Here is a 15,125-nt window from a genome sequence, read left to right as displayed (position 1 = left end):
GACGAAAAATAATAAAAAGAACCAACCATATATAGGGTTCATACCTTGAGACTATTGCCCCTAAGTAAGCAAGCTTCATGCAAGTAGTGAAAATGGGAACTTAGGAGTTGAATTGGATAAGCAACCAAAATTAAAAATTAAAAATAATATATATATATATATATATATATATATATATATATATATATATATATATATATATATATATATATATATATATATACGCAGAGGAAGAAGGGAGAGAAACCACACTAAATTAGGCTAGCCAGCATTGTTTTACAAACAACTTGCATAATAAATATGGAAAAATATACATTTAATTATTATCATTAACAATAAAATAAATTGACAATCTAGAAATAAAATAGATAGAAATTAATTAATTATATATACATGTAAATACCTAGATTCTGTACAGACAACATATTTAATGAATTCCAGTTTTTTTTTGTCAGGCAATAATTGGTTTAATTTCAATTTCACTTTTGCATGCTTTAAATAATGTGGGCTTTTGCGATCGTGCCTCGGTTGGTCTCCTGCTTGGTTTTCTTGTATCGAGGTGCTGAATCATGTGATGCTGGTGTCAATACTCTTGTTTATCATTTACTATATATATATAGATATATTGATATCCTTGCTTCATGGCTCTGAAGCATCAAAACAAAAAGCAATTCATAAATTAATAGAGTTGGAATGAACTTTAGTTGGTAGAGTCTGTTGAAAGCCAATAATTCAATCAACCAAGTGTGTAGTTTTCATGGATCAAATTGGATAGTGAAATTTTGTTTTAAAAATTTAGGGTAGAGATTCCTACTCTGAAAAGCTAACACATTGAAATCGTTAATTTGAAATATATATATATATATATATATATATATATATATATATATATATATATATATATATATATATATATATATATATATTATATATATATATATATATATACAAAGGAGCTGTTAATATAAAAATTGGTTTGATAATTAGTTTATGCTTTTGGGAAAGGAATTTGTATGGGTGATTTTTCCATCAAGTGTGTCATTTGGATGCAAAATATATATTTATATTTTTTAGATAAAAATTTATGTTAATCACTAATATCTGAAAGTATTTAACTGATGAGATCGTGTATAAAAACTTTTGTTAATTCCTTTTGTATCCAAATTATAGATCCAAAAGTCTAGGCATTAACCTTCGGAAATTTTGTCAACCGAGAATTTACATGTTAGGTCATCTTCCTTCTGAGATATGGAAACAAACCCTAGTAAGGAAGAAAAAAGAACCCTGTTTTTCTCGAGCTATGACGAATGAAATACACTAAATTTGTTGGGTTCCAAATGTAAATAAAGCCTAAAATCTTACAACGAAAAATTTTATTTAAGAAAAAAATATAATTAGACTCAACTTTGATGATTTAATTTGTGACCACTGCATGAAAACTCTCAAGGACCTTGTACAAGTCCTAAAAATAATTAAATTGAACTGGATTAGTAATTACTTGCTGCTCTAATATGGATAATGTGCTGATGATGAGATTTGCTCTTTCTATTGAATGGACTATCTAAATGGTATTACATTAGTAAATATATATATTTATATTACATAAAATCTTTTTTATGATTATTTTAAAATATTTTTAGGTGATTTTTTTTTTAATTCAACTAAAGAATAAAAAGAAAAAAAAATTTAGTACAAAACTTGGGTTGTACAAGAATCAAGAATAAGAAAAGAGCAGCAAGGTCGGTGGAGTTACAAGTATTGAAAGAACAAATTTTTATCAAAAGATACAATAAAAATGTTATATTAAAAGGCAAAAGGACCATCCCACTTTTCTAATTCAAAGAAACTTAGTTCATTGAATCTTTAAATATCATAATAAAGATGAACATATCAATACAAATCACTTGTATTAGATTTCTGGTTTTTTTTTCTTTATTTGAGTGAGAAATCAATAGATTAAGTGTTTAATTCTTGTGTGTGACATGACTCACATTAAATGTTATACTATTTTTCATCTTTAATACAAATGACTTTAAAAAAAAAAAAAAAAAAAAAAAAAAGCATTATCAATCATCTTCCAAAACTAAATAGTATGAACTGTATATTAATACAATCCTTGGATTCTCTGTCATTGGATTCTTGTCTTAGATACTTACTTACTCTGTTACCTGTTCTGTTTGCACTATGTTTTTATTTTATTTGAATTTGTCATAGATTACAGAACCCCATTGCTCTCAGATCAGTATCCAATGTTATAAAAAGAAAAACAGAAAGAGAAAAACAAAGAAAGCTTCACATTGCTCTCTTTATTAGCTCCTTTATTTTATGTCTTTATATAGAAACCACATGTGTTATACAGAACCCTGAATGCACCGCCATTAATATCAATTAAGAGAAAGCCTCTCCACACCTGCCTCGTGAGGAACCTTCCCCTCAGAAAGAAATTAGGTCAAAGAAATTAGGTCAAGGAGTTGGGTGACACTCAACAACCTTCATCCATCCCAAAACGACAATGTTTTTGTCTCTTTTTTTTTTATTAATTTTTGTTCTAGAAGTGGCTTTTGATTAATAAATTTAGATGGAAAACCCACCTGATATGACCGAGTCCGGATCATCTCCTCTTACAAGCTCCCTGACCGCTATTGACAATAAATTACAGAGGAGCCCACAAGATTAGAGTGATGTTTTTTTTTTTAAAAAAGTGCTAAATTATTTTTTACTTGTGGGCCCAACATAGTTTGTGGTTATAAAGCCGTCAAGGCAGTGCTCCATGTCAGAAGAGATGGTGCACATTCAGTATGACTGATTTTGCTTCAAACCTGCACCATAATAGAACGATACTATCGGCTGTTGGATTAGGATCTGGACAAAATTTCGACCGAAATCTCGATTTTGACCATTGATTTTCGATGGCTCAGATCAAGATTTCAACCAAAATCTCGATCCGACGACCGATATGAAAGCATGACCTTTCTGGTCTGGGGCAAAATCCCCATATCACCTAGGTTAACCCTTTTCTTTTTCCACCGAAAACCCAAAAAAAGGGCTGTCCACTTTGGCTGCTAGACGCCCTAAACTGCTCTGTCTTTTGACCAAGAGAAGACCAGGTTTCATGTTTTATTGATATTTAATTTTTTGGGTATTCTTTAACACCCAAAACAAAATAAAAATGGGTAATGGACTTGGAAGGAAGCAAGGAATCAAACCCACTTGTAGCCTTTATTGGATTGGGTCAAATTTGATGGTAAAGGACGGATGGTTTCTTTTGGCTGATAGGAAAGAGCTTTGCAACTTGCATGATGTGAGGGGGAACACTAAATGTCATTTAAGCTTTGATTGATTATGGACTAAGGAGCTTTCAAATAAAAGATAAATGCGTTTTCTTTTATGAAAGTCAAGATATTTAGATTGAAATTTACGTAATGGGAACACCTTATACACAAGCAAGGGCACTTTCATTTGTATTCTTGCTGCCACTTGCTCTAGTGGCTTAAATCAGATGACATACAGTGGATGACAAATTCGAACTTCAGCTATGTAAGGGTTCTACAGTATTTCATGTGAAGAGATAGGAAATGGAAAGAATAAGATGATGATGTTGGTGGCAAATCACATGCTTTCCCTTCTACCTGAAAGTGATTCACACCATTAAACATGACAAGAGAACTCTTCTGGCCTTCTGGGTTCCATCAGAAAAATGAAAATAAAAACTGACAGTACCTGAATAATTCATCCAGAGGCATTTTCACAGTTATCAATGAGTGACAAGAGAAACAGGCACTGGGTAAAGGGAAACTTGGAACCACACATATGCAGACCCCCAATTAGACAAGCCAGCTCTTGGGAGAGATTGCATCTGTTTGGTAGCATGAGACAAGCAAGTTTTCACCCTTTGAGAGACCTAAAATGGTCGCTTATTTACCAAAACAAAACAAAACAATAACAGAAAAAATGATCACTTGCACTCCTGGACAATTGGTAAGTGGTCTTCCAATACAGGGATGATAACAAGAACCTCAAAACAATGGATTAACTACACGAAATAAATAATAATGACATATAATTACAACGACCAAACTAAATTATCCTTGTAGTACTGTGGATGACAATGGAACCTGTCTCCCAATAGTCCCCCCCCCCCCCCCCATATGACAGACAAAACTGCCAGTGGAAGAAAGGATAAGAACAATATGATCACACCCCCAAGCTAGAAGGGACTCTGTAATCTATATATACAGATCAGGACATCAAGATTGCTACTCGGGCTGACACTACTATACTCTTCAAATTGATCCTCAAGTCTGAGGCTCAGCTACCTGCTGAACACCATTGGTTTGCCAGGATCCATTCAACCCATTAGATTTGGTTGTATCCTCAATGCGTTTCTGTGTATCTCATGTTCTGCTAGCCGTCTTCCTAGTGGGGTGCCTGGCTGTTTCTCCTCCAATACCTGTTCATGACCACATTAAAATTAGGAAGAAAACAATTCAGGGACCCAAGGAAATTGCTATGGAAACCATCAGAACTCTAGTATTTGCTACTTTACATGCTAATAGAAACTAGTTTGGTATGGGCATAGCTTGGTTATGCAGGTAGCTCTGAAAAACACAAGGCTACGAGGACCAATAATGGCGATTAGATCCAACCCACGCTTTATGCACTCATAGAAACTCAATATTTTATGTGCATAACAAAAACTGGACAAAGTTCACACCAACTGTTTCACCTACGCAATGGTAGCTTAAGTATATACATCAAAACTCCACGCATCTGTAGACCAAGATCACATGGTTCCTTGCACGTGACCAAAATGACATGGCACCTAGGGAGAACAAACCTAGGGAAAAACTTTCTGATGCACTTCCCACGTTGAACACATGACCTCCCTGCTCTTGATACCATGTTAATTACAGTTTCACCTAAAAATTTGAACCACAGTTGAAAGGTAGCTTAACATATACATTAATAAACCGTTAATTGCATTAGTTTACAACACGGGCATCAAAGTAGGTTGAGAAAAGTTTGAACAAGATTACATACATATATTATGCCTATGGATCTGAAGGACTTACCACTGTTTGGTAGGGACAACCGCTTCATTGCCTGGGTATCTGATTGTGAAGGTCTCCCTTTAGGATTGCTACATGATCTAGCTCCATTGCTGGAAGGCCTAGAGTTGGCCTCTTCAACTAGGTCCTCTGACCGCTTAGGTCTTGGCTTAGCTGATGCTGTGTATGATGTTGCTTGCACATTAGCTGTCTTGCTCGATGAAGAACCACTACCGCCAGAATGAGATGTGGTGGTGTTCTGATTTGAGAAATTTGAGTGGGATTTCAATGAAATAGGCTTCTTGCTGTCATATATGAATGGGGGTTTTGTGCCAATCTTCCCCTCTGCTAAACCATTCCCCTGGATCATGACTCCTTTGTGATTGATGTCAAGGAACCGATTCTCCCATGGACGAACAGCCATCCATCTCTCCAACCAGTCCCAGCCCCAGTTGCTCTTGTCTGGTTGATAACCTGTAGGGGCCGCCTGCTGCCTTGATCCTGCTTGCCACTAAAAAGTTAAATTATCATGTCAATGAAGCATCAAGAAAGCATGAAGAATAGACTATCAGGAATACTCTGAAACACAGATTAAGAAGCTACATGTTCCAAACTGGGTCCTTCAAAAACTCACAAACGTAAATCAAGTCTATTGTAGGCTCGGTACTCTTCCTACAAATACTTTACAGGATTAATCTTAAAAGCAAAGTTAGTTACAGAGGAAGAAGTTTCTAAATGTCATTTAAATGTCACTATGCATGCAAATATGTCTTAACAAGATGAAAAAATCTGGATAAACAACATTGCAATTATTTCATGGATATTGGTTAAAAGTGATTTCATTTAGTTTAACCAACAAGGACCACCCATGAGTAATATTGCTGCATCCTATGGTAGGATTTCCCCCCCCCCTAAAACTGATCATTGCCACTGCTTACCTGTCATGTCGAATCAAGGGAAGGTGGGGGAGAGTATATATATATATCACAAGAATGTCTTCAAAGCAAATTGTATACATATAAGACGGGGAAGATATGCCAAAATCCAAAGAAAGAGTGCCTACAATTTAAGTTTTTCTGTTGTTTCCATAAAAATACAAAGTGATACTGTTTTGGTCAATTATAAAATCCATGGAGGGCACAGCCCCAATATATGGCTGAGTCCTTTTGCTCAACCAACACTGTCAAACATGCTTCTTTGCACAAATTAAAGCTATGTTTAATTGAAATGAAAAGTAAATAAATAAATAAAATCTATTTGTTTGGTTAACATAGAAATGAAAAGAAAAAGAAAATATTGATGAGTAAATCCAAGATAAAGGAGACTTTTGAGAGAGTGACTGAGGGAACCTTGTAAGATTCGCAAACTTCTCAAATTTAGAGTCTCTTCTCACCAAAATGTCCCAAGCAATTTCAACTTCTGAATGAATTTTATATTCATCTCTAACCCACCAAATGCAAAGAAAATTTCAAGACCTAAGAAAAAAAGTACAAATTCTATACCTTTTTCTTTTCTTTTCTATTCTTATCCAGACCATGGTTTGAGAACTCCGTTTTGGAGGACAACTAGTCAGTCCAAAAAAGCAAGTTGGACCAAGGTCTCGGCAGACAAGTTGGTACACCTTTTTTTTTAACTGACATTCAAGTCAGGTTTGGGTGGGAACATAGAAAACAGTAAAGTTACGAGATATATTGACCCACTAACTTGCAGGGCATCTTGTCTCTTTTTGGTAAAGGAAATTTTTTTTATTGAGAACTAGAGTTGTTACAAACGTTGACATCCGAAATACATAAATTCAAAGTCCAATGATCGGTTTCCTGCCAAACTTTCAGTAGCTCAACTGAAAGGAATCTGCCACAAAGTATGAGTTCCCTGAAACAAACTAAAGCAAATAGACTCAAAAGAGCTTTTCAGCTGACAGATATTTGATATCACCGGTTCCGATTAGAAGTCTAAGCAGGGGTTCAGATTTATCTGCTGAATCAAGCCACTTGAATCTGACTCTGCCGCTAAACAATTAGCACCGATTTTAATAGCATGCAATAAACCCTCTCTGATTGCAAGTGCTTCGGCTGTAATAACTGAGTGGCATATAGTTCCAGCAACGAAGGCTGTGACCAGATTTCGAGCTGAGTTTCTAATCACAATACCGATCTCACCCTTCTTAGGTTCAGGTACCCAGACAATTTAATTTAAACCAGTCTTGGGGAGGTGGGATCCACCCAGATTGATTCACCAAGTTTGACGGCAGCAAAACTTGAAAGTTTTTTAGATTACCTAAAATAATAGAAGCTGCAACAAATTCTTCAAAAGCCTTAGTCGGTATTTTTTATCACATCTTTTGGTTTCCATCTACCATTGTTAGAAACGAAATTGTTCCTTGATTTTCATATGTACTAGATGAGAAAAGAAGCAAGTTATAAAACCAATTCTACGTAAAGGATTTATCAATCACGAACATTTGATCCCAATTTTTCCACCATTGCAACATGGAAAAAGTTCCATCAGCTCGGAGGTTAAATGTTGTTGGTATTGGTTAATGGAGGAAGCAGTAGTAGAGGCTGCACCGACAATAGAAGACTGCAAAATACGTCATAGAGTAGCTAATTCCAATTGTGAAAAACCAATGTTTGCAAAGGGTGTTGTTGGAACAATCTCAGAAAGATTAGCCTTCGGTTTTCCTCTTCTTTGTGCCCTTTTCTGCTCAAAATTAGTAGTCTTCTCATGGAGCATCCAATAGTTGGCCTTGATATGATATGGTTTGTGACAATGCTCACATTTGACAATTTCCTTGGTCAAATCAAATTTGATAATGAAGGGCTAATATCTCCACAATAGGAGCATGAAGCATGGCTAATCGACGGCTTTCCTCACAATGAACAAGGGCATAAGATTGTTCTAATGTAGGAAAGGGAGAACAACTCAATACTTGTACTCTGATCTGACCATACTCCACATTCAAACCAGCTAAGAAGTCTTAGACCCAAATCTTATCAACATGCTTCCGATAAGTACTCACATCATCTGGATTAGTGGGGTGATAATCCCTATAATGATCCAACTCCCGCTAAAGAGATCGCAATTCAACATAATATTGGGCCACAGTCAATTCCTTTTGGGTAGTCTCATGAAGCTTCTTCCATAGCTCATAAACCTGTGCATTATTCCACAACTGTCCATATGTTTCTGTAGTAGCCTTTCAGATCTGGGTTGTAGTATCAAGTAATCGGTATTCACGACAATATTTGGATGCATGGAATTTAAAAGGAAAAACATGATAAGAGAGTCATTTGAGATCCATTTATCCTAAGAAACACCTGTGGTGATAGGCTTGATAGTGATGCATGTAATGTGTCCAACAAGTCCTTTTCTAGCAATAGTCAGGTATGCAGATTGAGACCAGATCAAATAATTTGTTCCATCAAATCTTACCGAAAGAGGAGGAAGAATAAGATAATGTTCGGAGCCAATGAGAGCAATAATTCCATCGGTGGTGCCATATTTGCAAAAAACTTGTTGTTGTTCCTCAGTCTCCACCCTTTTTAAACGACTGAAACGTTGCAGAACTAAATAGCCTGACCACCCTACTAAACCTAGAGATTCAGGACAAACAACATCTTTTTTTTTTTAAAAAGGAAAAGAAAAAAGAAATAGACCCCCAGACATATGAGATTTCACGAAAGGGACCCCTAGATATATAGGAGATCACAAACAGACCCCCGGATACATGCAAATTCACAAAAGAGACCCCTTGATATATGCAAATCCATAAAAGAGACCCTGGATATATGCAAACTCACAAATAGACCCCTAGTCTGGTTTGGTCCGTGTGGGTTCAATGGATGTTGGTTTGGTTTGCTTTAAAATTATAAAACATCGTCTTCTACCTTTGACAGAGAAACTATTAAGTCATTGTCATCTAGAAGGGGTTCGGTGGAGGTCATCAATCGTTTTGGAATGGGATTTTGTTGGAGGCGATGGATCTTTAAATTTGGTTTGGCTTGGGTTACGGATTTTATCTTCCTCAAAAGGTATATATTATGGGTTGGAAGTAACGATTCTTTAAATACATCGGGGGTGAAGCGGTGATGGTGGGGCGATGGCTACTTGTGATGATGGTGAAGTATCAGTTCTTCAAAATATATCAGATGCAATGACTGCTGTTAAAGGAGATGGCTGCTAGGCACAAGCGGGGAGAGGAGAGATCGAGAGAGATCAGCAATAACGCCTTCGTTCTCTTGTTTCTTCTTTCATTCTTTCTTTTTTTCTTCTTTTCTTTTTCTTTCCCTAATAGATTTTTGGCTCTAATGCCATGTTGAGAAAACCGATTGTGGTAGAATGGCTTGAATAGATCAGTGTGATTCTAAGTCCTTTATTTATAATAAAGTGGAAAGAGCACTATTACATAAATACCCTCACATGGACAGTAAGAAATAGAAAATTACATGAACCAAAGCTCCTTACAGAATTGAACTCCTAATAGATTTCAACCAACAAATGCTAAAGGAGATCCAAAGCACACGGCCTCTGGAAAAGGGGCAATTCAAAAGAAAAACGATTAACAAATTCCAAATCTTCTCCACACCTTTTGCAAGTTATATCCAGCAAAATTCTTATTTTGGCAATTTCCTCTCCCATAGCTATTCCCTTAGCTAGGCATTTCCAAATAAAAACCTTAGTTTTAGGGAGCTTTTTGACATTCCATATTACAACAACAACAATAAGCCACGTCCCAACTAAATAGGGTCAGCTACATGAATTCTTGCCTTCCAATCAATTATGTCTGAGGTCATGCTAGATACAAGGCCTAAGCTATGCATATCCTTTCTCACCACTTCTCTAAAGGTTATCTTAGGTCTACCCCTAGCTCTTCTAGTCCCTTCAATTTGGAGTATATCACTTCTCCGTACATGGGCATTTATAGGTCTCCATTGATCGTGGTCGTGCCACCTCAAACGACTTTCTCGAAGCTTATCACTTATAGGAGCAACTCCAAAACCAACTCTAATATGATCATTCCTTACCTTATCATTCCTAGTTTTTCCATTCTTCTATCTTAGCATCCTCATTTCTGCTACATTGAGTTTGTCCATATGATTATTTTTAATAGCTCAACACTTTGCGCCGTACATCATAGCTAGTTGAACAACGGTCCTAAAATTTTTTCCTTTTAAGCTTTAATGGAATACGCCGATCACACAAGACCACGGACGCACCTCTCCACTTCATCAATGATTTTATGCTGCAAAACAAGCTTCTATAAAATTTTACCTGATGAGCCAAAGCATATGCCATGGCTCTCTCACGCTTGGCTGCTGCCTCTTGTCTCTTTAATAACTTGGCCTGAATCTCCTCCACAGAGCCAATACTATCGCACCACCCTTCCTGCATCATGCGATCAATCAAATAAGAAACAGTCACTCAACACACTGACTATACAGTCAGCACTTGAAATCAAATCGGAATGTGAGAGTGGAGAAGGTGCCATAAAATTCATATGATAAGATCATAGTCATACAACTTTTCCAATCAAAATATCCTATGAAAATGGAGGGGAAAAAAAGTGAAACTGACAGCATATCATCAAACCTGTAAGAATGAAAACAGCACTACTTACATAGACAAGTTGTCTCAGACTCAACTTATGAACCTACTTTTAGCTACAATCCTGAAGTCCAATGTATATAGTCAAGTAAAGAAAATTCTCAGTACCATCAGTCAATAATGTTATCTGAGTACTAGTACAATTTGTTCCATCCTAGTTCCTAACTGTCATTCTGGAGTCTGTTACTGGTGCATGCCTTCCCAGGCTGGGCCAAATAGAAAGCTCATTAATTTGCAGTTTATAGGTTTCACCCTAGGTAGCTGTAGCAAAAGCATTGTCCTTCTACTTGTTTGATTTATGGGTGTATGATAATTGATTCATTCTAGGAAACTGACTGGCAGATGATGTTTGATAGAAGGTATTTGGGCAGAAAAAGAGCCAATCAAGAGTTAGTGCTAGGTGCTAATTCTCAATGGATAACTGCTGTAGCTTGAGTAGAAGTACGATTTCCAATCCTTCTCTTTTTTGTTATTTGTTTTCCAAGCGTTCTATTCTGATTAGGCATGCAAGATGATCCCATCAATGAAGCTAGAAAGCATTGGAGGTTTCAGAAGTACTGTGGGCTCTTCTTCTCTGCTTCTCTCTTCCTAATTTTGAGTTCTATTTACATCTTCTATGGTTTTTTTGCCACCTTGTGCAACAGCACTCCAACCCTAGCAATGGAAATAGACAATTCTCAGCCTCCTTCTTCAAAGCATGCCAAAACTAGCTGAGAAAAACAGAAAGACACATAAAGGTATAAAGGTGTGGACTAACAACACAATTCTGTTTGATCAGAGGACCAGACTCAAAGTAAAAGCTCAATCCAGTCGTTCCCACTTGACTTTCTTCTGACATAGCCAATATCAAACTTAACTACTCCAATTAAACTGAATGTTTTCTGAACTGCATGAAATTTAGAAGAAATAACCCTTTGTTAGGCAAGCTGTACTAGAAAGCTCTTCTGCCAATATGTGATGCATAAACCCAGTGTCTTTAAGCAGACATTTTTATTGGTATAATCATGGCAAGAACCACCCACAAGAGCTGAAATCAATCGGTTAGCCGCACCCTTGCAAATAACATAACGAAGACACATATTCCCCTATTGATATTAATTTTTATTTTTAAATTTTTGTTTATGGGTTGATGGAGGGACCCTAAAATCCATGTGCTTTTGACGGACATGCAGGGAACATAGAAAGATCCAATCTTTTAGCGTCCCCCAGCGATCGTTTCCATCCACACCCACCAGCCAACACAACAACCACATGTTACCATGCCCTTATGAAATGACAGCTGAAAGGGTAGAGTCAAACATAAAACAGGAAAATGATGTTCAAAGCAATTTCTATTGATATTAATTTTTATTTTTAAATTTTTGTTTATGGGTTGATGGAGGGACCCTAAAACATTGCTTTTGACCATCAGAACAAAGACAATCTTTTGTGAGGTGGCCCATTATTGCCATTGCGTTGAAATGCCAGATGAAAGGAGAGTCAAACATCAAAAAAGATGTTCACTAACTGAAATACTTTAGTAGTCCCACCACAACCAAAGCCATTGATGTAGAATTTCACTAAATTGGGGTTCTTGGAAAGGGTCTTCGGTTGGGTTCTATACATGTGAGGTTTTTGATCCCATGGGTAATTAGGTTGCATACAACATCAGCCCCATACTTGTGCTTTATATTGAACCAATTTGGCTTGTTTGATCAGATGGTTCAATTTAAGTACTTCTGGAATATTCTCTTTTAGGTTGTAAGTTGTAACTGACTCAATTATGAGTCTAGCTCAGTTTCCTAGTTAGTTGAAATTACCTAATAAGTTAAGGACTGGGTCAAGCCATTTCCTTTTTGTGTGGGAGTCTATATTTGAGACTTCTATATAAGGTTCTAATCAGGGCAAGTATCGAAAACAAATTCATGAATGGAATTTTAGTTTTGTTTATTGCTACAAGGTAAAACAGAATAGCATGGTTGTATATCTTCTTCACCCCCTCTTATACGACTTTTCTCCCTACGTTGCTGAAATGTCTCGCAAGTTCAAGAACACTCTCCATTGAACAAGCTACTTGAAGGTGAGTCAGAAACAACATAAGTTGAAAGGGTCCCCAGCCCCATGAGTTTTCTACTAATCCTCTAAATCCAGTCCAACCTTTTCCCTCTGAATTTCGTTTTCCCACACAAGGCCAGTCATGGACCAAATTAACCACCAAAACATCCCTAAATCAGATCAGAAAAACCCCTCCATCCCCTTGACCTTCGATCCAAAATTAGTCCACTTCCATGAATCCGTTCTGCAAAACCCTAGACTTCCTATCACCTCTCTAACCTTCTAATTATGTAAATCTAGAATTATTTTTTATCCAGCCATCAAATCCTTCCTAGCTTTGACCGCATCATTATCCAACCATAAACAACACTTGATCCCCTTTGCTGCCCAATCCAGTGACAAAAACCCTAATTATCTGATGCAGCCCTAATTGAGGAGTCCCAACAAATGAAGCACCCTTTCAAGACCTTCAACAAAATCAGCCCAAACCCACATCTTCAACTAAGCCGTAGAGGGGTATTTAGGGTATTTCCAATGGTTGGACTTACATAGAAGAACTTTAAGATATTCGTGTGCAGGTCCTAAGGATGAAACAGTGTGAAAATTAGCTAAATATGATAGCTAGTTTGAGACTCCTAAATTCAGTAGGACTTTGGATCCTAGTAAGACTCCTGTGGTTAACGGATCTAGAGGAACTAGATGGAGCTGTAACTTGAGGAGAATGTGACCTAATATGAGGGAAGGATTCCTCCAAGTTTGAGCCAATTCAAATGGTCAGATTTGCATAGATCAACTTGAAAATTTTGATGTCCAAGGGAATCTGAAAATTAAGAAAAAATATAGAATACAACAAGAAGAAGAAGAAGCCTTTTCCCAACTAAATGGACTTAGCTATTGGATCCTAGCCTTCTAATCAACTCTATTTGGGGGCATAATAGACACAAGGCTAAAGCTATGCATATCCTCAAACTTCAATGGGAGGTGGAACGTTTGAGCCTTTCTCGAGGAATTTCAAAATACCTAGAAGGTCTAGGATCTTTTTATATTTTGGATGAATAAAATTATATTAAAAAGAGCAGTAAAGGGAAGAGAATGTACAATTGAGGAAATTTAAAAGGGATGGGGGGGGGCTGGAGAGGAGAGCAAAAATCACAGGTAACAACAATGAGCTTTTTCCTTGGGCATCAACAATAGGGAGGTGGGGGATAGACTGAAGCTTAACAGCAACATCAAAGTAAATGGCATTCCAAATCAACTCTAAAGATCTAGTTTGGAAGTCTATCTCCTAAGGTTACGCTCTCACCACAAGAGGTGGTCGAAACAACCAAAACTTCGACCAAGATCTTGGTTTTGAAACTCTAGGGGAGTCGAAAAAGAACAACGTTTCAACCTAGTCAAAAAAGTAGAATTTTCCCTACTTCAACAACTCCTTTGCTTTCAAACACATCATTTAATCCTCCTTTGGGGATTTTGGGAGATTCTTGCAAAGTTTGTTCCACCCTACCAACTTTTTTATTTTTGTTTTGTTCATGGCTAAAATGATCTTATATTGCTTTGAAATTAATATATGTCTAGTCTAGGACTATGATCTTGATTGCATGTTGTTAAACTTATCTTTTTTATTAGTGCTACTTTTTTTTCTGATTTTAAAAACTATTTTCTAAATTATGTATTTTGAAAAAAAATACATATGTACACATGATGTATGGGATTGAACTTAATGTAAATGAAACACCATCACTCGATCTATCTCTGTGATGGTGTTGAATTGATTTGAATTTATTGTTGTTAATTATCTATTTTAATTATTTGAACCATTATTAAATATCTTCTAAAATTATTTAAAAATTCAAAAAATTAATAAGTATTTTCTGTTTTATATTTAAAAATAGGAGAATATTAGTAGAAGCATGCATGTACTTTTTGGAGTTTTTGTATTGTTTTTTAAGATAATTAGTCTGTATTTCTTGTAATAGGCATATACTTTGAAAAATGTCAAACATTGCTTGACAAATAAGAAGTCTGAGCCCAATTATTGCAAGAAATAGATAGGAGGAGGTGGGGCCACTAGATTAAAGTGGCATCTAGCTAGGGGAGATAGGATTGTCACAGGATGTGCCAAGGTGCCTATAGAGGTCAAACAGGCAATGGCACAACACTTGAGGGGTGGAAAGGAAAAGAGGAAGAAGAAGTGAGTACAAAGGGAGGAGTTCGACGATGCTTGCCTAGAGGACTTTCCTAATCTAGGAGAGTAGGACTTCGACCAGGAGGAGCCAGGATAATATAAGGTTTCTAAGTCCAGGAACGCAGCACAGATGAGGAGAGCCATAATGATGAGCAAAGGGCAGCAAAGGCACAATGACTTGAGGAGGCGGTAGAGTGCCATGGGAGTTGGGTCCTCTAGAGAGCCAGAGTTTCTAGGAGGCAAATTCCAACCCA

General features: G+C 36.6%; 1 protein-coding gene across 1 annotated transcript in view; it reads right to left on the bottom strand.

The window, feature by feature from the left end:
- Positions 1-4,168: 4,168 nt before the first annotated feature.
- Positions 4,169-15,125, bottom strand: part of LOC149028018 (protein IQ-DOMAIN 5-like) — a 32,724-nt gene continuing 21,767 nt past the window's right edge. The window contains exons 5-7 of the mRNA XM_089167871.1: positions 10,320-10,433; positions 5,073-5,559; positions 4,169-4,450 (exon numbers count right to left, since the gene is read on the bottom strand). Of these exons, the coding sequence (XP_089023997.1) occupies positions 4,395-4,450; positions 5,073-5,559; positions 10,320-10,433 (657 nt within the window). The 3' untranslated portion in view covers positions 4,169-4,394. The remainder of the gene's footprint in view (positions 4,451-5,072; positions 5,560-10,319; positions 10,434-15,125) is intronic.

The sequence above is a fragment of the Hakea prostrata genome, chromosome 1, assembly GCF_041222555.1.
Source record: "Hakea prostrata isolate BN-2017 chromosome 1, UWA_Hpros_2, whole genome shotgun sequence".
NCBI lineage: Eukaryota > Viridiplantae > Streptophyta > Magnoliopsida > Proteales > Proteaceae > Hakea > Hakea prostrata.
This window is presented reverse-complemented; position numbering and strand designations above follow the sequence as displayed.